Source organism: Cavenderia fasciculata (assembly GCF_000203815.1).
Source record: "Cavenderia fasciculata unplaced genomic scaffold Scf_Dfasci-G-o-80e12.f1-5, whole genome shotgun sequence".
NCBI classification, from domain to species: domain Eukaryota; phylum Evosea; class Eumycetozoa; order Acytosteliales; family Cavenderiaceae; genus Cavenderia; species Cavenderia fasciculata.
Genome location: NW_004457735.1, coordinates 2,316,016 through 2,341,478, shown reverse-complemented (window position 1 = coordinate 2,341,478; position 25,463 = coordinate 2,316,016). Strand labels below are relative to the sequence as shown.

Below are 25,463 nucleotides of genomic sequence, written 5' to 3'. Positions count from 1 at the left end.
TAAACTAATTTGGTGTACTGTTAACAAAAAAAAAAATAAATAAAACAAAAAAAATATTTAAACAAAAAAGAATAGGGATAGGGAAAAAAATAAATAATTATTAATTATTATTTATTGAGATAGTAGCAGTAATAATACTCTACTACTAATTGATAGGTTTTCTTGCTAAAAGGAATTGTACGGGTCTACCATCTTCTAATAATTTAGTTTCTTGATATTTAATAATTTCAAATTTCGATGATAGGAATCTTTCTTTTAATTCATTATAGTTTAGTAGGAATCGAGGACGTTTAGGTTTACCATTCGATGGGACCATAAAAGTATGGTATAAAACAAATCCACCAGGTTTGACTATCGATGCTATGATTGGTAGTAGAGGTCGATACAAATATCTTGCTACATTGACCAATTCATATCCCTCTTGACCGGGTGATAGATTTAAAAGGGTGGCTTCAAGATGTTGGAGTTTTTCCAAATCTTCTTTAGTTGTTGATTTGAGTTGTCGGTTACTATAGTCTGTATCATGGTATGGTTCATCTGATTGTACAGGTTCCAAGTCAATGTTGTATGATTGAATTCTATCGCTGAGATTATATCGATTAGCAGCCTCTGTCATTTTAGAGAGCAAAGTATCACTATTATCTACTCCAACTGCCGTCCATCCACCACGTTGAGCCAAATATAAACAATCTCTACCAGATCCACATCCCAAATCCAATGCTGTAATAATAGTCTCAATAGACTCTTTAGTAGTAGTCATACTTGATTTTTCTTTTTCTTTTCTTAAGGAATCTTCAACTTCTTGAATTGAATCTGTTAAAAAGCTACAAGCTTGCCATAATAGTCTAGATTGACTGCCACTTTGTACTAAATCTAGTTTTGTTAATTTTTGCCATAAATGACTATCATCCTCTAAATTAATGACAAAGTGTATAATATATCCAGATCTAAATGCTAAATCATTCATTACTTGTTGTAATGATTCTTTTGTTACAATATATTCTTCTTCTTGTCCCTTAACTTTAATAGATTTTGAATAAATAAATCCTATACCATGTCCCTTTTTTAGAGAGAGAAAAAGAAAGAAGAAGAAGAAGATGATTAGAAGTGACTTTAATAGAAAGAAGGGGGGGTTGATTATATCTAACATACTCTTGGAGGTAATTCAAATATTCTAATAGGTAGTTCATTAAAAGGTATAGAAGTAGTATGTTTGATATGTTTGGATTGGTATTGTATAGTATCTCTTAGATCAATGACTCCATAAGAGAATTTGAATTGTTCAATCCATTTAAACAATATACCATGGTGAGAGTGTACAGAAAGATCAATCGATTGAGTTTGTTGTTGTTGATCACCTGAAGGAGGAGTGCACCCACAACATTTTTTAATAGTATCTATATTGTCAGTCATCTATCTAATAAATAGTCATTTAAAGTTAGTTTTGTTTACATTGTAGTATTAATTAATATCAATCATTTCATTAAATAATTACCCGATCTGATATATATATATAGATTGATAGATATTTAAATTATAGATATTTAAGCGTATGTGTGAACAGACGACAACCCAGATTCCAAGTTAACATCATTCAAGTTCAAAATATTAATTTTAATTTATTTTTGAAATTTTGTCAAACAGATAAAACAACTTCTTCTTCTTCTTTGCTTGGTTGTTTGAAATGTGTTTGCATTAATTCACGAATAATATACAAAACCAAAAGAAGAAGATACTTATTATTATACTATTATATTATTACAGTATTATCACACACCTCTTAGATTAGATTAGATTAGATTGGATTAGATTAGATTAAGAGATTAATCTTTCTTTCTTTTATCATTTCGGTTATGGAGACCACTACTAGTAGTACAACACCCTCCACTTCCTCCTCTTCCTCCTCTAGTACAACAGCTAACAGCAACAATAACAACAATACAACAACTAGTACTTCACCTATTACCATTTCAGAGTCTCCAACCAATAGCAGCAGTAGCAGTGGAGATTCATCAACATCTGAACCGACAACTGTAACAAGCGATAATAACAATAACAATAACAATAGTAATAGTACTACAGCAAATGGAGTAAAGAATTCAAACAACAAGAGACCATTGACTATATCTTCATATAATAACAATAATACATCGTCGTCGTCATCATCTTCACAAGGCAGTAGTAATGGAGCAATAGTTCAACCAAACAAACATTCCAAAAATTCAAATGGTGCAGCTGCCACTCCAAAGGATATTGATGATACACTGTCATGTCCTATATGTCTCCAAATCATTAAAGAACCATTTATTACAAGATGTGGTCATTCTTTTTGGTATGTCTTATTGATTGAATCAAACATTTATCTCACATGTGACATGTCACATGATGATTAAATATGAATATTTATTAATGTATTTTCATTTCTTCTTCTCTTTTTTTCATTTCCAAAAGTTATCAATGTATTCTTACACAAATTACAGATAAAACATCTTGTCCAATATGTTTACATTATTTAACAAGAGATCAAATCTTTCCAAACTTTGCTTGTATGTGTTTTGACAATTCATCAATCATCATAATGTACATCTTCTTACTTACTTTTATTCTTTTTTACTTACTTTAAGTAAATACAATGGTTGAAAAGTTTTCACATAGTCATCTTGCAACGACTCCACCAATTAAACAACTTCAAAATACGATTACACATGAAAATATATCGATCACTGACATTAACAATATTATGGCAACATTGATGGAAAAGAAAAAATTGTTAGAGTTGCAAGACCAACAAGTAGAGTATGAAATATTATTGGATTTTTTAACAAAAACAAAGGGACAAAAGATGGAGGCATATAAACAATTAAAGAAACAAATCGTATTGTTGGAACAAGACATTTCAAGAATAGAAAATGAAACTTCAAATCAACAACAATTGACGTCAGACTCAAATCCTTCTTCTTCTACTACTACGACCACTACTTCTTCCTCTTCATCTTCATCTTCATCTTCAACTACGACGGCAGTTAACAATGTACAAACAAAGGATAGTAGTAAAGAAAATCAAAAACTTGAAAATAAGAAAAGAAAAATTGATACTCATTTGGAGGATTTACAAAATTGTTATTTTTCAACTTATAATGGTAAGATTGAAATGAGTTTAAACTATTCAATTAAATATTAATATCTCTTTTCCATTTATATTTAGAAATTGAAAATAATAATAATAATTCAAAATCCAATGGCAACAATAATAATAATACATCATCTTCATCATCTACTTCATCTTCATCATCATTATCAAATGATTTATTATTAATGGAAGATCAAATGAATAGAAAAATGAATAATAGTAGAGGGTTATTAACATTTTCAAAGAACCTTTCAAGATTTACAAGATACAATGAATTCAAAGTAATATCAACATTAAAGTATGGAGATTTATTCAATACAAGTTCAATAGTTAGTTCAATTGAATTTGACAAGGACGATGAATTCTTTGCAACGGCTGGTGTCACTAAAAAGATCAAGGTTTTTGAATTTTCTCAAGTGACAATGAAAGATGTAGATGTTCATGCACCGGTCAAGGAAATGGTTTGTCGTTCGAAAATCAGTTGTCTCAGTTGGAACACTTATTTTAAAAATCAAATTGCTTCATCAGACTATGAAGGTATCATTACATTGTGGGATGTAAACACTGGTCAAGAAATGGCAATGATGGAAGAACACGAAAAAAGAGTTTGGAGTGTCGATTTTTCTAGAACTGATCCAACTCAATTTGCATCAGGATCCGATGACACTAAAGTAAAATTATGGTCAACCACTCAAAAAAAGGCTTTAACAACTATTGAAAGTAAAGCTAATATTTGTTGTGTTAAATTTAATCCTTCTTTTTCTCATTTAATTGCTTTTGGTTCTGCTGGTAAAAAAAATTAAAATTAAAACAAAAAACAAAAAGAAAGAAATAATATTAATACTATTCATTTAATTTTTAGATCATCATATTCATTATTATGACCTTAGACAACCAACTACAGCAGTTTCAGTATTTAAAGGTCATAGAAAAGCTGTTAGTTATGTTAAATTTATGAACAAGGATGAAATTATTTCAGCGTAAATATAGAAAAGTTTGGAAGATATACTTTATTCATTTATTAATTAAATTATTTTTTGTTTTTAATTTAGATCAACTGATAGTACATTAAAACTTTGGAATGTAAATGCAAGTGAATCATGTGTTAGAACTTATAGTGGACATTCAAATGAAAAGAATTTTGTTGGTTTGGCGGTCAATGGAGATTATATTTGTTGTGGAAGTGAAAATAATGGTGTATATACATATTACAAAGCATTGTCAAAACCAATCGTCACTCACAGATTTGGTGCCAATTCTGGCAGTGGTGAAGAAACCGACGAAGATGGAACTCAATTTGTTAGTTCTGTTTGTTGGAAAAAAGATTCCAACATTTTATTGGCTGCAAATAGTCAAGGAAATATTAAAGTTTTAGAATTATTTTAATAATTTATAAAACATTAAAAAAAAAAAAGAAAAAAGACAAAACCAAACTGTACCTATCAAAAAAAAAAATGATATCAATCACACAATCAAAAATGTAAATGTAAATAATATATTTAATGAATCAACAGAAATCAAAATAAAAAAAATATCATTTTGTTTAACCAATAAGATTGGAAGAACTTCTACTTCTTCCTTGATATTAAACCATCATCATCTTTTTGGTAAACGACGATCGAAAATGACTATCTACCTATCAATCGTCACTCTAGTCGTCGTATTGATTTTGCCTGATTGTGTACAGTGTGTGAGTGAGGCCACCTGTGTTGGCAAATATTACACAACGATGGATGATGGTATCGTGTACATGATCGGCATGTGACGCTGGCTAAAAACCAAAATGGGATCAGTGTTGGGTGATCACCGATTCGATTTGCTTGACAAAATGGTTTTTCGATGAGTCGGTTCGATTGGCTCCTCAATCAACACACGTGTTCACTTTGCCCCATGATGGGTGGTTGGTACAGTATGTGTATCCGTTTAGCGAATGAATCGTTGATTGAGAAATATAATTATTTAATAATGAAAATATCATCAACTCAACTTCTTCCAATGAATTCATTAAAGGGATTTAAAAAAATTCATAACCATCAATCATCTACATTCACAAACACATATTATATCTAATAGATAAACATATCACATACACACAAATTAAAATAATGACAACTTATACTTTAGACTTTCAATTCTCACAAGCTGGTTTGGCAGCATTAGCAAATGCTCAAGAAAAAGTTTGTATAGGTAAGTAGTAGTCTTTCAACCTAAAAATCAATCCAATCAAATCTATACAAAGAATAAATAATCCTAATCAAAAAAATGTCAATCTTAATTTTTTTTTTAAAAAATCTTTATAGTTAAATCTGTTTCTGGTACTGTTGGAAATGTTCTTTGGGTTACCTTTAAACCATTTGAAACCAACGAAGTTCAATGGCAAGAAAATTATGGAATTTATGCTAGTAGTACCAATATCCAGAACGGTGCCAAAATATCTAGATTAAGTTCAGTCAAGTATGCCAGTAAAGGTCATCAATACCCATTCAATGCAGCTGGTTATTTCGATACTCCCAACGGTGTCTCTATCACAGACTATGGAACTGTCAACAATTATGGTGATCCCTTAACTTTTGGTCTCACCCAACTTGCCACTGTCAACGGAGCCGTAGTAGAAGGTGAAATCAACGCCGCCACCGTATTGACCAACCAAACCGCTGAATTCACTCCATTGGTCACCTTGTCCGTCTTTACCTTTGCCGAGTTTGACAATGGTTCTGTCATCTCTGATATCTCTAGCCAAGCTCTCACCCTTACCTATACATCTGATACCTCGAAAACTGTCTTTTACGATGACAACAGCAATATGTTTGTAGAGGGATCACTTCCTCAATAAACCAATAAATAATTTGTTACATCATCATTTGATCATCGAGCGAGTGTTATCTATTCTTTGTTCTGCACTCTATTCTATTAATAAATAAATTCCATCGTTTGTAGAATGAAAAATATCTTTCTTTAAAGTTATCAGCTACGATCGATTACTCTGTTGCTTATTTCTTACAAAGTTCTTGGTTTCACGCTCAGTTACTGTTTATTGCCAAACTTGAAAGATCTTTCATCATCGACCGTCGAAAATTTGTAAGAATATCTTATTTGTCCAACGACTCTGTTTTCACGGGCATGACACCATAGGGTTTCGTTGAATGTTGACTAGATATTTTGTTTTAGCATGGTTGAATCAAGAAATAAAGGCGTAAATACAAGTCTGACTGAGTACATGTAATGATTGAGTAGCAATACCGAAATGAAAGTCAGCATCGAAAATATACAATAACTATTCACTTTCTACTCTTTTACAGTATAAATACAGAACGACTGAGATCAAACAACAATTCAATCAACAAAAATCAGTTAACTTTTTCGCACCCTCTTTGTCCCCCTAACTGTTTTTTTTTTAATCATTGTAATTTCACGTTTAAAAGATAAGATATATAAAGAGAGAGAGTAGAGAGATAGAAATAAGTAGTATTTTCTTTACTTAGATTTAATAAAAAAAAAAATGAAGTTTGTACAATCACTTTTACTATTATTTGTTGTAATTGTATCGATTGTATCATCAACATCAATCATAGAATCAGTCAAGGCTATCGATCCAAGACTATATGATTTAATACTTTCACAACTTGGAGGCTCAAATCCCGATTTAAATAGAAACATTACTCGTACGTATCATAGAATCAATCAACTAAAAAAAAACAAGCAATCATCATATTGATATCTAATATTCATTTGATTTCATTCCATTTTCTATTTCAGAATTGATTGAAGCAAGAGGTTACCCTGTTGAACAACATGTTGCTGTAACTCCAGATGGATACATCGTATGTTAACCCCATTATATAATATAATATTTAATACAATAGAACTTGGTAACTAACTATTTATTTATTTATTTATTTGATTAAGCTTTCAATTCAAAGAATTCCAGCAGGACGATATCAACCAAATCCAAATCCAAACCGTTCCAATGGAAAGCCAGCAGTACTTCTTCAACATGGTGTAGAGGATATTGGTGTCAGTTGGGTCAATCAAGAAAACGTCTACCAAAGTTTAGGCTTTATTTTGGCCGACGCTGGTTTTGATGTTTGGATTAACAATGTTCGTGGTACCTACCTTAGTAACACAAATATTTATTATACTAGTGATCAAGTTGAAGTAAATATAAAGATAATATTATATATATATCTATATATCTCTTTCTCAAGTTTTCTAATCTATCTATTTTTCTTTTTCTTTTTCTTTCTTTAGTACTGGCAATTTTCATTTGATGAAATGGCAGAATATGATTTACCAACAGCAATGAACTATGTATTGAGAGTTACTGGTAACAGTAAGATATCATATGTTGGACATTCCCAAGGTACTACAATGGGATTCATTGGATTTGCCAATGAAACTCTTGCCTCCAAGATTGACTTGTTTGTTGCTTTGGCTCCAGTGGTACGTGTCACTCATTGCAAGAGCACCTTCCTCAACTTGTTGGCCAAGTATGATGTTGCCGATTTGTTTGTTTTGTTGGGTGACAAATCATTCCTCATCCAAACACCGGGTATGCAAAAGTTCCTCCAAATCATCTGTACCTTTGACCCATCGATCTGTCAAAACTCATTGGCTCTCATCATGGGTTGGGATACCGCCAACATCAACAGCACCCGTCTCCCAGTATACATGAGCCACGAACCAGGAGGTACCTCGGTCCAAAACGTTCTCCATTGGAGCCAAGCCGTCAAGACTGGCTACCAAAAGTTTGATTATGGTACCAAGGGTAACTTGGCACACTATGGTCAAGCCACACCACCACAATACAACATCTCTGCCTTTAATGCTCCAGTCATCATCTTTTACGGTTCCAACGATTATCTCGCCGATCCAGTCGATGTCCAATGGCTCATTCCACAACTCCCAACACTCCTCTACAACAAGTATATCCAAGGTTACTCTCATCTCGATTTCGTTTGGGGTGAAAATGCCTACCTCGATGTATACCAAGAAGTTACTCAATACTTACTCCAATATACTTCAAATTAATACTAAAAACTATATTAGAATGTAATAAATTAATTGTAATTTTCAAAACAAGAAGATATTATATATATCATCAAAACATAGATTTATTATTATTATTGATTGATTTAAAAATAGATTTACAAGATGTGGAATGTGGACTCTACAAAAAAACATTTGATTTTAATAATTATCATTATTTTTTGTTTGTCAGAGCTGCCATGTGTGATCTTGAGCAAAAGAAAAGATTCTTTGAAGTTAAATTAGAACACACGTGTTAGAGAGAAACGAGAGATCATTCAATAAAAAGAAGAATATAATATAATATATAGAGAGAGAGGATAGATAAGAGAAGAGATAAGAGATATATATATAAATATTTAGATAGTTATGACATCACCACAAAAAAAGTTAGGAATACATTTAGATAATGATGGATGTTTGATTAAAAGAGTACTTAAAGATGGAAGTGGTGATCAAGTACCATCGAATGCTATAGTAAGCATTCTATATGAAGCATATCTTTCAAATGGACATTTATTCGATTCAAACGTTCAACTCAAAGGTACCCCATTCACCTTTCAATTGGGAACACATGCATCAATTGATGCTGTTGAATTGGCTGTCAAATCAATGCGTGTAGGTGAAGAGGCAGAGATTGTATCAACTCAACGTTATGCTTTTGGTAAACATGGTCTACCTCCCTTTATACCTCCCAATACTTCTGTCATTTATAAAATTCAATTAATTTCTTTTAAACTTGATACTTTACATGTATGAATGAAACCTAAAACAAGAAATGATAAAGTACCTCGATAACTAATCACCATTCTTTTTATTAATATTATTTAGGATTATAATTCATTCCAAGGATTAATTTCAAAATCATTAAAAGAAAAAGATAGAGGTAATAATTATTTTAATCAACAGAAATTTAAATTGGCAATGAAATATTATATTAAAGTAAGAATAATAATGGATTTGATGAGGGAATGAAATATTAATAATATTAATATTTATTTGTTTTTTTTTTAGGGAATATGGATATTAGGAGATCCAAATTATACATTAATATTAAATGAAGATCAAACAAAGATTCAAAGAGACGCATTGATTGTATTATATTTAAATTTGGCAACATGTAACATAAAATTGATGGATGGAAAGAGAGCATTGACCAATTGCGAAAAAATACTAGAACTTGGTGGCAGCAGTGCCAAATTCTATTTTAGAATGTCACAAGCTTACTCTCTCAATAGACAATTTGAATCGGCTAAAAGATGTATTGTTCAAGCTATTCGTTTGGAACCTTCAGATTCCAAATTACGTGATGAATTGGATAAGATTAAAGTTTTATTAGGCGAATAAATAAAATAGAACAAAGAAAGAAACAAAGAAGAAAAGAAGATAAACCAACCAGATCATTTTTCCAAATCAAAAAAGAAAAGAATACCAATCCAAATTCCCATTATGTATCTCCATTGTATTTTTAAAAATAAATAAAATAATTAAATAAATATAAAACAATAACCGAATAATTTTTAACAAAATTGAACTTCAAGTCAAACTTTAATTAAATTCAAATGAAATAAAAGGTGAGGTGGCATAGAGTGATTTTAAACAAATATTAATAATATATTATAGAGATAAAACAGAAAGAGAAAAGATGAGTGAAGAAGATAAAACAACAACAACAACAAAAGAAGTAGAAGAGGAAAAGTCAATCTTTTTTAAAGGTACAGCAAATGATGCAGTAAACTATGCTAAACAAAAGAGTTTATTGTTTATTGTAGTGGTTCATTCAGATGACGATGCTTCAAAAGATGTTTTAAATCTCTTGTCTACTGACCAAGATTTATTTAAATCACTTGAACTTACTTCTGTTGTTTTAAAACTTGATATTGCTCAAGAAGAATCAAACCTTTTACAACAATTTTGTACGTATAGAATAGACAAACAGTAGCATAAATTATTCTCTAATGTATAGTTATTTCTAGATGCCGTTGATAAAGTACCTACATTATTGTTTATTGGGTTAAATGGTGTTCTTCATCAAAAGCTTGAAGGTACATTGGAACAAGTCATTGATAAGAATCTAATGTTGGAAGCAATTAATAATAATATTAAAAAACAACAACAACAATTAATGGCAATTTATCTACAAGCATTTAGTGCATCTCAATCAAATAATCAAAATAATAATAATAATCAAATTAATAATAATAATAGAACAACTTCGCCAACTACTAATAATAATAATAATAATAATAATAATAATATATCCAAACCAACTACAACAACACCAACAACAAATACAAATGTAAAAAAACCAACAGAACCAATTAAAACAGTTCCAAAAACTAGTACTACTTCTACTACTCCAGTTGTGAAAAAACCAACAGAACCAGTTAAAGTAGTTCCAAAAACTACCTCACCAAAGCCAACTCCTACTACAAATAAGCTTCCAACATCACCACCAGCACCAATTACATCTACAATTATTAATTGTAAATTAACAAATGGATTTGCATTAAAAGAAACATTTTCACCAAATGATAAATTAAGTGATCTTAAAAGATTCATTGACAAGGTACGAAAACAAAAAGATAATCAAATATCGAAATTTCGTTTCTTTTTATATTTACCATTTATTTCCTTTAGCATAGAAATGATGGAAAACATGCATATTATATTATGGTACCATTCCCAAAACGTATATTTTTTGATTCAGATATGGACTCTACACTTAGACAATTGGATTTAATACCGTCTGCAACCATTATTCTTGTTTCGTTGGATAGTAATGTAAAACCAAAACCCGCACCAGTATCTGAAACTGCTGCTCCATCCTCCTCTTCTACGCCCAGTTATACTGCTAGTACTGGAAAGGCAACCACAGAAGAAGAAGAAAAAGAAGGTGGATACTTTTCATCAATCAAGAGTTATGCATCAAAAGTATTTAGCCCATTTTGGTATCCAGCTCCAGGTGAAGTAACTGGTGAAAACAAATCTTCCTCTTCTTCATCATCATCAACTACAAGAAATACTGGTAATGTTCATTCTTTGGGTAGCACTTCAACCACTTCTACTGGTGGATCATCATCAACTAAAAAGAGTAAAAAGGAAAAGGAAGATGAAGAAAAATCTAGTCTAAAGAAAAGAGGTAAAAAATCATCTATACATCAATTAAATCATGATGAAGAAGATAAAGCTCAAGATGATGGCAAAAATAGTTATTATAATGGTAATTCAACACAATTTAAATAAATCAAAAATAAATCTCTTTTTTTCTATCTAAAATTTGGTTTTAGTAATATATGTTAACATTTAATTCTTTTTTCTTTTTAATTGTTTAGAATTTAGTTTGATCACAAATATGATCAAACTTTTTAGCGTGATCAAATTTGTTAAATTGAGTTCTACAATTTTTTCCATAGTAACATTTATCTCTGGCATGAGCGTATGCTGGTAGTTGATCCTTAGGAAGGTTTTTACGATAGGCAAAGAGAGCTTGAGCAAAAATATTCTTGGCACAATGATCACAAGTGATACGTTCTCCTTTGATCTCTGGTCTTCCTGGTGCTAATGGTTGAATGTCTGCATTTTTAATGATTCCTTGATCGATTTGAGTGATAACCTCTGTGTATAATTGTTGAACCATTTTGTTTTTTTCTTGTAAATAATCGGTAAGAATCTTGATTTCAAATTGATTGCCAGAGAATGTATTTCTAGGTACAACTCCACCTGCATTAATATCTGCCAATCTTCTAAGATGTCCATTATTATAACATTTTTGACAAAAATGTCTCATACAAAATTCACCTAAACAAAAATAGAAAAAGAAGAAAAAATTAGTTATATATAAATATATAAATAAATATTTTAATATTTGATTTACATTGATCAGGATAAATATTTGGAGTTCTACTTGGGAATAATTCATAACAAGCTGAACAAGTTCTATGCATTGCATTTGGAGGGCATTTAAATCCATCACTTGCAGGAGTTGTACAATTTACACACTTATCATCTTCCTCTTCATCCTCCTCTTCATCATATTCATCATCTTCATCTTCATCATCATTATAATATTTTCCATTTGATTTGTTTAATACACCTTTTGTTAACTAAAAAAATAATAAATAAAAAGTAAGTAAAGTAAACTTTTAGATGAATTTTCTTTTTCTTTTCTTACCATTTCATCAGTAATTTTAGATCTTTGATCCATATCTTTAAGTTCTTCTGGATCACGTCTTTTTTCTGTATTCTTTTGAAGATAAGATTCGATAAGATTATTAATGGCATGATTCTTTTGACCAGATTTGACAGGAGTTCTACATTGTGGACAATCTGAAGAGTTTGCTCTCCAATCACCATAACAACAGGCACAGAAATTATGCATGCATGGAATAAGAGTAATACATTTATGAATGATTTCTTGACAAATTCCACACATTAAATTATCTTCCATTGTATCATGATCTATTTTTTGTGCCTTTTTAACTTGATCAATTACTACTGAAGTATTTGTTGTACTAGTTGTTGATGTTGATGTAGATGTAGATGTATCATCCATTTCATCATCTCTTTTTCTTTTTGAATCTGGAGCAGCAGTAGTTGTAGTAGTTGATGTACTTGTAGTACTAGTAGAAGGGGAAGAGACGATATTTCCACTTGATTGTCTTTTGGTTGGTGTAGATACTGGAGTTTTATCAACAGAATTGTCTGTTGCAGAAGAAGTTGAAGTATTTAATTGTTGTTGTTGCTTAAAAGATCCTTTACTGCTTGATTTCTTGATTGACATTAGATTACTACCACTTGTTACCAAAGTAGTTGAATCTTTTACAAGAGGAGTAACTGGTGTAGTCACTGTATTAATATTACTATTTGATTTGATTGGAGTAACTGGCAAGTCACTCATTGAAATATCATCAATGATTTGAGTATGACCTTCCTCTTGATCTTCCACCTTTCTTCTTTCCTCTTCTTCTCTTTCAAGTCGAGCTCTTTCCTCCTCTGCATCACGTCTCAACTTTTCCAAATCATGTAAAACATAAACAATTCTACTTTGATTGTTCAAATCTACTATCGAAGTCAATGATATTTCATTACCATGAACCAATGTAATTGTATTTCCTTTTCCTACTCTTTTACTATTTACAAATGTACCATTTGAACTAAATAGAAGAAAAGAAAAAGAAATCAAAAAGAAGAAGAAAGAGTTAATAACAAACAAACAAACAACAATATATATAGATCTACTCTTTCTACTTCTTTTGTTACATACCTATAATCTTCTAAAAATATTTTAAAATCACCATCAACTTGTTTTCTATATATTTTACAATGATTAAGAGATATCTTTTTATCTTGAATGACTACTTTGTGTTGAGAACCTCTACCAAATGAACATTCATCATCTTCAAGTGAAATGTGAGGAAACTCTGGGTTCAAAGACATCAATCGTGCCCATGCCAAACTATCAACATCAGTATTATCAACTGATATATCTCCTGTTGTCTTGTCTAAATCTTGTGATGATTCTACCATCATATGTATAAATATATATAAAAACAAATAAATAATACAAATAAAAGATAAGATATTATCAAATGGTTGGTCTCCTTTGAAAAAAAAAAAAAAGATAATGATCATCTTCTTCGAAAACCATTTTTTTTATTCATTATTTTTATTACTATTTTCATTATCTCTTCTTCTTCTTTTCTATTCTACCAATGTTTATTTGGTATCCAAGTTTCTTTAACTTGAGTAGTTGACTCTGTTGAGAGTACATTAAAATTAGAAAACATTGCAGCTGTGAGACAACTGTGATTGGGGACGATACGGACAATCGAACCGATGGTATACTTGTTGAAATCGATTGGAGAGCCATTGACACTGCTGACTTTACCAATCTCTTGTGTCACTCCGACGATACGAAGGTTGTTGTCTCCGACAATGATACCAAAGCCTGGTGCACGGTCTGGTAGATGTGTGCAGCCTGGATCAGAGGACAGAGCCAACGAGCCGGCATCTACAAGCATTTCATTGCGTTCGGGGTAGACAGAGATGACACGAGAGACGACATGTACGCCTACATCGTCGACTTTGCAATTGCCAAGTTCGACTTGCATCAAATCGTAGAATACATAGTTGCCTGGATGTATCTCTGTGACACCTAGATCCTTTAGATTGTTGGGTAGGTGACAACAGACGGGTGTACTACCAATACTAACGATTGGACATGGGTATCCTAGCGACCGAATCTTTTTGGCAAAGTTTCCTGCTACAGTTGCTTCACTTGTTGCAATCTTGGCAATACCATCTGGCGAGGTTTGTTTGTAAGAGTGACCTGAATGAGTATAGATACCTTGAAATACAAAATGATCCGAGAGTGATTTGGTCAGTTGTTCAACCAATTTAATGGTCGATGGTAATTCGGGATCTGCACCAGCTCTATGATAACCACAATCAATCTTTAAAAAGACTGACCATTTTTTATTGCCCAATGCTCCTAAATGTTGATTGCGATACTCTACCATTGCCTTGATATGGTCTGGATGATCTACCATCAAGTGCAACACATCAATACTTGAATGAATATGAGCAGCTGCTGCCAACTTGGTCGGTACTATAGGTACTGTATACAAAATATCTTTAAATTGTCCACTCAATGCAAAGAATCTTGCTTCTGACAATGTTGAAACAATAATCTTTTTAATATTAATTGTTTCTGTTTGAAATTTACCAATCTCTCTAAAATCAAAATTAAAGAGTAAGTAATCAAAATATAAGAGTAAGTAATCTCTTGTTGTCTTGTTGTTGACCTCATTCATACATTGTTTTATGAGTCTTCATATGAGGTCTAATATCAACACCCAATGATATTGCTCTATCATGCATTAATTTACAATTTCTCTTTACTACATCTTCATAGATTACTACTGATGGTGTAGGTAATGTTTCTATTGTATTTGTCATTGAATACATCTCTCTTTTTCTCTTTTTTTTAATCTTATATCTATTTGTGTCTCTTATACCCAAAATATTTATTTATCTTGATAAGAGGATTTTATTGATGATATGAGTGAATGTTTTTTAAATTAAAATTTTAATCACAATGGTGGTCTGTAGGGTGAAATTTCACACACAAATTGATTTAAAATCAACCAATCAAAAAAACATGCTTGTTTAGGGGAATATTAATTATTATTATTTTTTATTATTATTATTATTATTTTGTTTGTTTGTTTTTTTATCTATCTTTATGATTAGTTTTAGTTAAATCATAAAGTACATTTGATTGTCTAAATACTTGAATTAATTCATAGTATAGATCTTCTTCTAATTCTAGATCACCGTATTGTCTAGCAATGAATACATCGTCAATCATCTTTTCAATTTCTTCGCAGTTGCCAATATTTTCGAGGGTGATACGAAGAGCCATACCAGTGACATACATACGAAGGAATCTACCGACAGACAAGACAACACCAACGTATAGACCAATGATACCGGCAGATACGAGTGTACTGGCAAGTCCATTTGGTAGTTTGGAAGAGATGGTGTAAAAGTATAATTGGCCACCTGAAAGATCGGTAGCTTGCCAGTATGGTCCATCACTATATCCACCCGAATTGATTTGTGAACTACCGTTGAATAGAGTAAATAGGACATCCAAATATTCGGGTTGACTACCCGAGTTTGAAGGATAGAGAAGATTACCACTAACACCTGGAAGACGAATAAATTTGTATAATAGTCCAGTCACATTGAATGATGTTTGAGTACCATTGATGATATTGTAGAGATCAGATTGTTGACCTGGGGTAAGAGGGACAGAGTTGGTACCTGGAATATCCATATTTATAGTACCGGAACGTGAAATGGTATAAGTGGCAGTGATTGACAATTTACTTGTAGTTAAAAAGTCAAGTAATTGTGAGCGAGCTGGTGGAGTCATATCCCAAGACTGTTCAGAGAATGAATTGATATTGATTATTTGCGTTCCACTTTGTTCATCTGGCATGATAAATGTATGGTTGGTACGTAGTTGACTAAACTCTGATCCAGTTAAAAAGGTACTAGATACACCTCCAGTACCATTGATACCTTCAAGTGACAGTTCTTGGTTGATATAGACGAGTGGATTCCAACCTGTGATTGACAATTGCATTTGAACCGATGTAACTGGCATGATGTTACTACCGGGCAACCCAGAACTAAGGATAATAAGAGGGAACCATAAAATGACGACCAAACCAACGAAAAAGGTGACACCTGTAACAAACTTTTCAAAGATGGGTTGTTTGTGACCATACTTGCGACCTTGGCGTTTGATCCATTCCTGACGACAGTGTACCGAAAAGACTTGAGCATAGAGATCCTCAAACTTTAGCCAATCGTAAAAGAGCAGTGTAGTGTCGGTAGCAATCCAATCCAATAGGGTACGCATTTCAAAAATAAATGGAATGGCACGATAAATTGCAAAACCAATATTATGGAAATCGGAATAACCATCCATGAGGAAACGTCCTTCTGTCAAGATTGGATAACCATAACAAATTTGGAGTGCCGAGTAGTAGAGATAGAGACACTTGAGAATGTAGAATGCAACCAATGTCCAAGAATAGGTGAAATCAAATGGTTTGACAATGAGTTGTGGAAAGTAAAAGAATAGGAATACGTGATAGAGTACTGTCAAAACAATTTGTAATGCAAACTTGGCTTTTACAGATTTGTACAAATAAATGATACGATCCAAAATAATAATACCAAATTGAGCCAATAATATTGCTATATATTGTCTTGGTATTACATTTTGTTCTAAAAATTGTGTAATATCTGATGATGGTATAGCTGTAAAATTTTGTGGAAATACAATTAAAAATACTAAACATATAAAATCTAAAAGAAAAATTAAAATATTAATAAAAGTTTTTGTTTTGTTTTGTTTTCTATTTGTATTACGTACCTGTAAAGAAAATTGGGATATAATAATCTCTACCAGTTTTTTCTGAAGTATTTGTTACCAACCAAAGGAAATGAATAAATGAAATGATCATATTACGAATTTTATAGACTAGAACCCAAAGAATACTTCTACTAAGTTTTGGTGATGATCCTGTTGGTGATGTCAATGTAAATGTATACTCTTGACTATCATGTTGAGGTAGTCCATTATTACCTGATGGACCTTGTTCTGAATCTGATGAATCTGAATCTGATGGTTCTTCTGGAATATCAATTAATAATAATGGTTTTTTGTCTTCTTTTTTCTTTAAAGTTGAAATAGTTGAAGTTGTTGAAGTTGTTGAAATAATCACATTATTATTATTATTTTGATCAATAATTAATGGTTGTTGTTGTTGTTGTATAAGATGATCAACTTGATCAATTTTATCTTCAACCAAATCTAAATCTTTATCATCGATGAATTGATCGTCGGGTTCAATATCTTCTTCGTTGTCACTGATTTCCTCTTCATAGACTACTTCTTCTTCAGCTTCGATATAGGTAAAATCGAAACCAGCTTCTTGGAAATCCTTTTCTTCAAATTTCCAAAGACCTTTGGATCTATAGACATGACGATGCCAGAGACAAGAGAGGAATACAGCTAGATCCCAAAATGCACCAGCCAAAAAGTGACCGTCGATCTTGTAGATACCAAGTTTGTAGGGAGTGGACAAGAGTACCAAATTTTCTGGAATAAAAGGACTTGGTTGATTACTCCAACACTTGCTAAACATTTCATAGGTGACTGTGGTATTGTTTTGAAGACAAAAGATTGGTATTTGGAATAGATATTTGACGCAGAGTACCAAAGCACTAAAACCAATCAAGAATCTCCAAAAAGCTTTTGATGGTCTTGGACTCTCGAATAGACGTCCAAACAAAAATACTCCAAACAAGTAAACCAACGATATAATGTTTGCATTGAATACACCATTTGCAAGACATGCCATAAATGCTATCCATTTACTTTCATCTCTTGCAATTCTTGATACTCCTCTTACAATTCTCTTGAGTACATCATCTTCATGTATTTTGGCAGGTTCCTTGATTATATTTGAACGAGAACTTGAACTTGGCTTGTCATCACGAGAGTAATTTTTCATTGCCTCCTTTAATTCTTCTGGATCTATAAATACACTATTACGATTATTTAATTGCATATGAGATAATGATTGGATTTCTGGACCAGACAATGAAGAAGATCCTTCTTCATCTTCATCTTGATCGACAATTGATTTTTGAACTGGTAATGGATCTAAGTATGCCAATATCTTCATAAAAAATCTTTTAATCACTGATCTCTTTCGTAGAGAAGAAGAGGAAGAAGTTGATTGTTCCTCTTCCATTTCTTCTTTTTCCTTTTCCATTTCTTCTTTAATTTCAACAGTTTCATCATTAAATCTAACACCTTTTTGTTTAATTTCCCCTAAACTATTATTATTATTATTTGGATCTAGTTCTACCTGAACTTTTTCTTTTTCTTTTTCTTGTTGTTGATTTAATTCTGTTTGATTTATAGTTGAAGGATGAATATTTGAGGAGGATAAAGAACCAGAAGGATGAGATTGAAAATCTTGATAGACTGATAATCTTTTGTTGGTGGTACGTTTTTTGAGTTGTTGTAATCTTGCTCTTCGTTGTTCGAGGACATTTCTGATATTGTCTAGTTGATCGATACGTTGTAGACGACGTTCACGATAAAACTCTAGAGCTGTTTCATAGGCACTTTCACTCTTGTTTTTGACATGTTCTTCGAGCATTTGGAAATCATCACTTTGGAAAATAGTCTTTTGATAGGTGAGGAGGATGAGGATGATGGCATCACTAATGGTTTCTCTTGCAGTGTTGAAACTAGTAGACTTTACAACAGAGAAACCCAAAATGTCAGCCAAGATGGTGGTTGTACTACCACTATTCTCTCCCCAAATGACAAATACCGCTTGGAAGAGTATTTGCATGAGCAAGATACACCAATTGTAAATCATCATTGAACGCCATAATCCACTCCATCTTCTAGCATGAGTATTTCCAGCAAACAATACATAGAGTGAGAATAGTACGTAACCAGATGACACTAGATCGCATTCAGAAGTGCCAGCAATAAAGATAACGATCAACGTTAGTTGAGATGAATATCTAACAATGATGTAACGTATTTCTGAATACCATGGACGTGGTTCTAATGTAAAGTTTACATTTTCACCATCGACTGCAAGGAAATTTCTTGGGTATTTTGGTTTAACATCACGAGGTTGTTTAAAGTAGAGCATTGAAAAGAATAAAATGCAAAAGTCCAAGACCAAAATGTACTGACTTGGTGATGATAGGATGAGTAAATTGTTGAGTAGGTCATTTGATAATAACCAAGGGAATGCATTTGTTTCAATTGGTGTTCCAAGTAAAAAGATGTATTGAACCAGTATGATGGGAATCATCAAACCAGAAATATAAATAAAGCGATGTCTATTTTCACTTTTTACATTTAATCCAACTGCAATGACCAATAGATAAATGACTCCCAATATATTAACTCTCCAACATAGTGATATACTAATAACTACAAATACAATTTCCAATCCATATAATTCATAAAAATGATTTAAATACCATACTATTCGAGAAAAATTTGATGAACCCGAAATATTATCAGATGATAATAATTTTTCTTTTTGACCTCTATCATTGATCATTTCATTTCCTCGTTCTCTTTTTTTGTTCCACCAATAAGAAACTTGTTGAAGACTAATTATTAAAATAATAACAAGATTCAATTTGATTAGATGAAATTGATTTTGACCAATTTGACCAAGACCAACCCAATTTAATTGATAGGTATGACCAATTGATGTAGCTTTTGGAAAGAGAGCAGCCATTTGAGTTAGAACCAATAGTTGAGAGTATGCCAATATATAGAATCCAATACGATAAGTTCCCTTTCTAAATGACATTGAAATGACAATCATCACCAAATAGACGAGATTAAAGAAACTGAGATTATTGATTGAAATTAAAAAGACTGTCCATAGTACAATCTTTGGTCCATGTTGATGAGACATACTTCCAATAAAATTGATTGTTTTTTCTAGGATGGGGAATTTGTCTAATTGTTTGTAGAGTGCATCTGATTCTTCTTGGTCAACGGTTGTAAAGAAACAAGAAAGTTGGAAAACGCAAATGATAAAGATGGCAACGTTTCCAATCAATTCGCTGAATCTAAGGACATCGGTACTATACTTTTGGAGGCCAATATCATCGAGCGATATATAATCATTGGTAGGATAGATTTGATTGAGCCAATTGTAGACTGGATCAAATTGATACATGTACCGAGCAATGAGAATGGCAGCTTGTGAAAAGACAACGATTGCCCAGAAACGACGGATATGGGCAGCACCATTTGGTGATCGGTTGTGGATGACCAAACATAAAAAGACAGTTGCCATGTAAATCATTGAAATGATTGATATCTTTGCAAAAACACTAACCAATATAATAACCAAATAACAAATGGGCAAGGCAATATAAGTTTGTGCTACTGTTGATGCTACCAATCCAAGTAACTTTATGATTTGTGGTACATTTCTTTTTGATTCATCATCATCTTCTTTTTTGGTATTATAAAGTTTGTTTACATTCCATTGAGTCAATGTAAAGGTAATAATGATTAAATGCCAAATAAGATTAATCCAAAGTGGTTGACCAGAGTAATGTGTTACTCCAACCAAATCTGTAATCCAATTCTCGTACTGTCCAGTAAATCCCATTTGCCAAATATAAAGTAACAATAAAACCATTTGAGCGTACAATATCAATACCATCCACAACTTTTTAGCCAATGTTTGAGACATTGTAAAAAAGATAAAGAAAAACATGTAACCGGCATTTAACAAGTTGACCGTTGCCAACCCACAGAAAAAGAGTCCTACCAATGCAATACGATAAGATTGTCCAATGATTGCAAGAAAACAAACTTCGACAGTTGTTTTTAATACTTGTTTCACTTGTTCTATAGTATCACCATAGGATTGTTGGAAATTATCCCATGTTGCATTCCAACTATCTGAAATGATTGAAGTTGGCAAATTAATATTAAATTCTGGTATGGGTGGTAAGGAGGAGGATTCTTGTCTTGGTGATGAAAGTGCTGATGCTGAAACTGCTTGTTGATGCAAATGTGAAACTGATGGTGTTTTTGGTAGCGGTAGAGGTGGTAATTTTTTTGAAAATGGTGGTACTGGTGGTAATGGTTTCTTTGGTACCGTCTTGATTACTACTCTCTTTTTTGATGTTGTTGATGTATCTGATAATAAATCTGTTTGACTTTCTTGTGATTGAAGTTTTGGTTTTCTTCTTTGATGTGAGGTAGGTTCCTTTTTTTCTGGTTCTTCAGAATCACTAATACTAATTAATTGTTGTTGTTTTTTATCATCTTGTTTTTCTTTTTCTTTTTCTTTTTCCTTTTCCTTTTCCTTTTCAATTATATAATCTTCTGGTTTTATATCACTATAAAAACAATATAAACCAAAAGTAAATGAAAGTATTAATTGTACTCCAATATTTAACCAAACTGTTCCATTCCAAATTATTAATCCTATAATTTCTGTTGTAAATGTCTAAAAAAATTAAAAACGAAAAATAAATATTAATATTTAAATACTAATATTTAAATATTTTTTCTATCTTGTTGTTTACATACAGGAGTAATAATACCAGAAGGAATATTAAAAGCATATTGTGAAATTATAAAAACTAATTGATAACCAAGAATTGCTTTTGATAACATTTTAAATATTTTTGTTGGTAACAATGTACAAATTAAACCAAAAAATAATAATACTGATGTATATATACTTGGTTGTAAAAAGAAACAAACAATTATAATTTCAATACAACAAATCTAAAGAAAAAAAAAGTTAATAAATATTATTATTTTCTTTTTTGTTTTTTGTTTTTTTTCTTACACTCCAACCATGACGACTAAATAATAAAGCAAGTTGAGTAAATCTAGTAGCTTTTTGTTTGTTTGATTGATCTCTTTCACTTTGTAATTTAATCATTGATCTATATCTTGGTTTTGTACGATTATAAAGGATATATTTTCTTTGAATGACACTAGCCGATACAAATGTCAACAAGACTGTAATATAACCAATTACAAGTGGCCAAATGGTTTCATCCCAATGATGAAAATTTCTAATTCCATACATATCATTGATATAAAATGAATAATTTTCATAAAATATTGGTATTTGGAATAAATAGATAAATACTAAATGAAAAAATGATACTATAATAAAAAATGGATATAATCTAAAAAATAGAAAAGAATTAATAAAAATGGAAATGAAGGTTATATTATTTGATTACTTTACCGTAACATTAATTTATGAATTGAAAGTTTACCAGATAAACAAAGAATAAAAGCAATTACATGAATAAAATAAAATGCATTGATTAGAGATGGGAATGAAATGGCAGATAATGAAAGCATAATAAATGTAAATCCAGTTAATTTTCTTGATGGTGGTCCATGTATTTTATGATCATAATTCTTTTCCAATTGTGGTGGTTTTTCATCCAAGTTTGCTTCATCATTTTGATTTTGATGATGATTACCATCTTCTTCATCTGAATTAATTAAAAGAGAATTACTACGAGTTAAATCTTGAAAAAAAAACAGCAAAACATAAGTTGTTGGTTTTTCAAAAATCCAAAACAAACTTTACATACGTTTTGGAATAGGACGACGTCTACGAGCTTTTTTTCTATAATCATCTTTTGAAATTAAATCTCTTTGCCATAGGATCATTGAAATGATTGAAGTGATGACAACCAAAACATCTGGAATTGTATTTAGAAAAGAATCCCATGAATCTTGATATTTTATATATCCCAATGACTGACATGTTTCATTGACAGCCAATGATGGTATAACATTTACCAATGTTATTACTAATAAATTAATTACTGCTAATACTAATGTTGTAATTGATGATGTTTTTGATATTATATCTAAGAAATAGAAAAGAAGAGTCAATAAATAAAGAATCATAGATTTATAGATTTATAAATTTATAATATATATATATATCTTACTTTGAATAGATAAAGTTCTATGAGGTGAGAATAATACTGTAACTAAAAATAATATAAAGTATACAAATGATACTACACTTGCTCTTATTACACTCGCTAAATGTAAAAGAAAAGAAATTAATAATCGATGGGTCGATTCATTTATAGTTTAGGTTTAGTTAGACATACCACACAATAAAGAGAATGGATATGCAACACTAACAAATAAAGTAGCTATCATTTTTGTTTCTAAAAGGATGACCCAGTACAAGGGTGAGGTCGGTCCTCTCTCTCTCTAACTATCTTTATCTTTATTCAATTTACAAACTACTATATATATATTTATAAACTTGATCTAATCTTTGTTTTCCCTTCTTTTTTTTTATCTATCTATCTATCTATCTTTCTTTCTTGTCACTGTGATGATGATTCTTTCAGATGATAATGAATGCAAAGTTTTGAACCACTACTGATGATCAAAGTGAGTGTGATTGATTTGATTGTGTTAATTGTGTTGTGCGTAGAAGATAATAAAAATAAAAATAAAAAAAGGGGTGGGACAGGTTCTGAGACCGCCAAGACAGTCGTAGACTTTTGATAATTAGTCGACGAACTAATCATTTAATTTATTTTCAAGAGTAAAAAGTCGATAGAAAAAATTTTTACTCTTGAGCAAAGGTCACTGAGGTACTGGTACTCTGGCAAGATATTTTTAGTACATATGTATACATATGCTCTTTAAAACATTATACCAGTTCCTTGTTGGAATCCATACCTACAGGATTGGTCAAAGAAAAGATGGTTGGGTGAAAGTAGTTTGTAATAATAATAATAATAATAATAATCTGATATTTTTTTAGAGTATGTATATATAAGTTTTTTTTTATTGTTTACAAGATGTTTCCACAGTTTCCGCAGAACTTACCACCAGCACCTTTTGTACCACATTGTGAGCAGAAAGAGGCACCAGAAGTAGCAGCAGCTGGAGCTGGGGATCTAAAATTAAAATAGAAAAAAAAAGGTTTTGGTGGTTAGTCATTATAATGTTTTGTGAACAATCAATCTTTTTTTTGATATCAATTTCCGTTTTAAATTTATAAATACAAATAAATAAATAGATAGGAGATGAGAGAGAAAGTGTTTAGAGTGGTGAGAGGTAAGGGTTTGGTCTTGAGATTTTTGTTTTGTTGGTGGTGGGTAATTTGATATACTTGATTGATTTGATTTGATTTGGTTGATTTCTATATTTGTGACACTTTACGATCTGACTGGAGTGCTACCCTTGGAACCGCTGATGATTCTCTTTACAGATGATAATGTTTGAAGAACTTGATTCATGTTCTTATTTTCAAAGAGATCGACAGTCATGAAGAGATCGGTGGTGGCAACACCCAAACTCTTGCAAAAGTTAAGGAAAGAGTTGATGTTTTCCATTTGAACAAATGGAGCTGCAGCCTTTTGAATCTTGCATGATCCTGGTTTAATCTTGTTTGCTAAACTATAAATAAATAAATAGGTAAGGTAGGTAGGTAGGTAATAGTAATAATTGAGGAGGTTAATATAATCAACAAAGTACTCTAAAACGTATTCATTTTGAACATACTTGCAAAGGTATTGACCATTCTTGAGAGAGACAGCAAAATCACCTGAAAGTGATTCTCCAACAAGACCTTCCATCCAAGCTCTAAGTTCTCTTTCGAGAGCTGGGTCATAGAGAGCATCACGCTTTGCAGCCAAATCAGCATCTAATCCAAAGTTGTAAGACATTTTTTAATAGGGTAGTAGTAGAGAATTATATAAATATAATAGTAAGAAACTAAAAAAGAAAAAGAAGAAATGATGATGGGTGATGTGACACTTGGTCTGACAGTGAGGTAAGGGTAGAGTTCAAAATTGTTTGAAAAAACATTTTTTTTTTGAACCAACCCATCATTCTTTTAAAAATTTGGGCTTGTTCAGATCGACATCAGGTTTAGCATGTTGGGGTTGAGAGAGAGAGATCATCACCAATTCAATTAATTATAACTATAATAAAAATAAAAGCTCAAATGAACGAGTGCATTTAATTCAAACTATTTACTAGTATAAAAAAAAAAAAGATTAAACAACAAGTCAGTCTAGAATGAATCACTGTGACTCTCTCAAAAACAAATGATTTGTTGGAGGTGGGTGCAATCGTGAGACATAGAAAATCGGTAGGAGTTTTGATTGAAATTTCAATTTTTTAATTTAATTTATT

At 31.4% G+C, this 25,463-nt stretch overlaps 9 protein-coding genes across 9 annotated transcripts; 5 read left to right on the top strand and 4 right to left on the bottom strand.

The window, feature by feature from the left end:
* Nucleotides 1-145: 145 nt before the first annotated feature.
* Nucleotides 146-1,413, bottom strand: DFA_05733 (uncharacterized protein; the record flags this gene model as incomplete). The annotated part of the gene is made up of 2 exons (XM_004361393.1): nucleotides 146-1,015; nucleotides 1,153-1,413. 2 exons carry the CDS (start codon nucleotides 1,411-1,413, stop codon nucleotides 146-148), a joined length of 1,131 nt encoding a protein of 376 aa, XP_004361450.1.
* A 440-nt stretch (nucleotides 1,414-1,853) lies between these two features.
* Nucleotides 1,854-4,516, top strand: DFA_05732 (uncharacterized protein; the record flags this gene model as incomplete). The annotated part of the gene is made up of 6 exons (XM_004361392.1): nucleotides 1,854-2,332; nucleotides 2,452-2,546; nucleotides 2,625-3,140; nucleotides 3,206-3,919; nucleotides 3,993-4,110; nucleotides 4,183-4,516. The coding sequence occupies 6 exons, from the start codon at nucleotides 1,854-1,856 to the stop codon at nucleotides 4,514-4,516; spliced, it is 2,256 nt and encodes a 751-aa protein (XP_004361449.1).
* Nucleotides 4,517-5,235: 719 nt separating this feature from the next.
* DFA_05731 (uncharacterized protein) lies at nucleotides 5,236-6,262 on the top strand (the record flags this gene model as incomplete). The annotated part of the gene is made up of 3 exons (XM_004361391.1): nucleotides 5,236-5,317; nucleotides 5,431-5,935; nucleotides 6,136-6,262. 3 exons carry the CDS (start codon nucleotides 5,236-5,238, stop codon nucleotides 6,260-6,262), a joined length of 714 nt encoding a protein of 237 aa, XP_004361448.1.
* A 367-nt stretch (nucleotides 6,263-6,629) lies between these two features.
* DFA_05730 (uncharacterized protein) lies at nucleotides 6,630-8,158 on the top strand (the record flags this gene model as incomplete). The annotated part of the gene is made up of 4 exons (XM_004361390.1): nucleotides 6,630-6,792; nucleotides 6,887-6,951; nucleotides 7,037-7,285; nucleotides 7,379-8,158. The coding sequence occupies 4 exons, from the start codon at nucleotides 6,630-6,632 to the stop codon at nucleotides 8,156-8,158; spliced, it is 1,257 nt and encodes a 418-aa protein (XP_004361447.1).
* A 366-nt stretch (nucleotides 8,159-8,524) lies between these two features.
* Nucleotides 8,525-9,502, top strand: DFA_05729 (uncharacterized protein; the record flags this gene model as incomplete). The annotated part of the gene is made up of 3 exons (XM_004361389.1): nucleotides 8,525-8,908; nucleotides 8,987-9,097; nucleotides 9,170-9,502. 3 exons carry the CDS (start codon nucleotides 8,525-8,527, stop codon nucleotides 9,500-9,502), a joined length of 828 nt encoding a protein of 275 aa, XP_004361446.1.
* Nucleotides 9,503-9,800: 298 nt separating this feature from the next.
* Nucleotides 9,801-11,401, top strand: DFA_05728 (UBX domain-containing protein; the record flags this gene model as incomplete). Its single annotated transcript, XM_004361388.1, has 3 exons — nucleotides 9,801-10,071; nucleotides 10,132-10,724; nucleotides 10,796-11,401. 3 exons carry the CDS (start codon nucleotides 9,801-9,803, stop codon nucleotides 11,399-11,401), a joined length of 1,470 nt encoding a protein of 489 aa, XP_004361445.1.
* An 85-nt stretch (nucleotides 11,402-11,486) lies between these two features.
* Nucleotides 11,487-13,687, bottom strand: DFA_05727 (uncharacterized protein; the record flags this gene model as incomplete). The annotated part of the gene is made up of 4 exons (XM_004361387.1): nucleotides 11,487-11,956; nucleotides 12,033-12,261; nucleotides 12,330-13,311; nucleotides 13,422-13,687. The coding sequence occupies 4 exons, from the start codon at nucleotides 13,685-13,687 to the stop codon at nucleotides 11,487-11,489; spliced, it is 1,947 nt and encodes a 648-aa protein (XP_004361444.1).
* Nucleotides 13,688-13,863: 176 nt separating this feature from the next.
* On the bottom strand, nucleotides 13,864-15,115 carry DFA_05726 (uncharacterized protein; the record flags this gene model as incomplete). Its single annotated transcript, XM_004361386.1, has 2 exons — nucleotides 13,864-14,890; nucleotides 14,973-15,115. 2 exons carry the CDS (start codon nucleotides 15,113-15,115, stop codon nucleotides 13,864-13,866), a joined length of 1,170 nt encoding a protein of 389 aa, XP_004361443.1.
* Nucleotides 15,116-15,389: 274 nt separating this feature from the next.
* Nucleotides 15,390-24,991, bottom strand: DFA_05725 (involucrin repeat-containing protein; the record flags this gene model as incomplete). The annotated part of the gene is made up of 11 exons (XM_004361385.1): nucleotides 15,390-17,041; nucleotides 17,109-21,762; nucleotides 21,846-22,046; nucleotides 22,111-22,459; nucleotides 22,522-22,813; nucleotides 22,880-23,161; nucleotides 23,246-23,287; nucleotides 23,525-23,554; nucleotides 24,150-24,220; nucleotides 24,486-24,722; nucleotides 24,828-24,991. The coding sequence occupies 11 exons, from the start codon at nucleotides 24,989-24,991 to the stop codon at nucleotides 15,390-15,392; spliced, it is 7,974 nt and encodes a 2,657-aa protein (XP_004361442.1).
* Nucleotides 24,992-25,463: the final 472 nt, after the last annotated feature.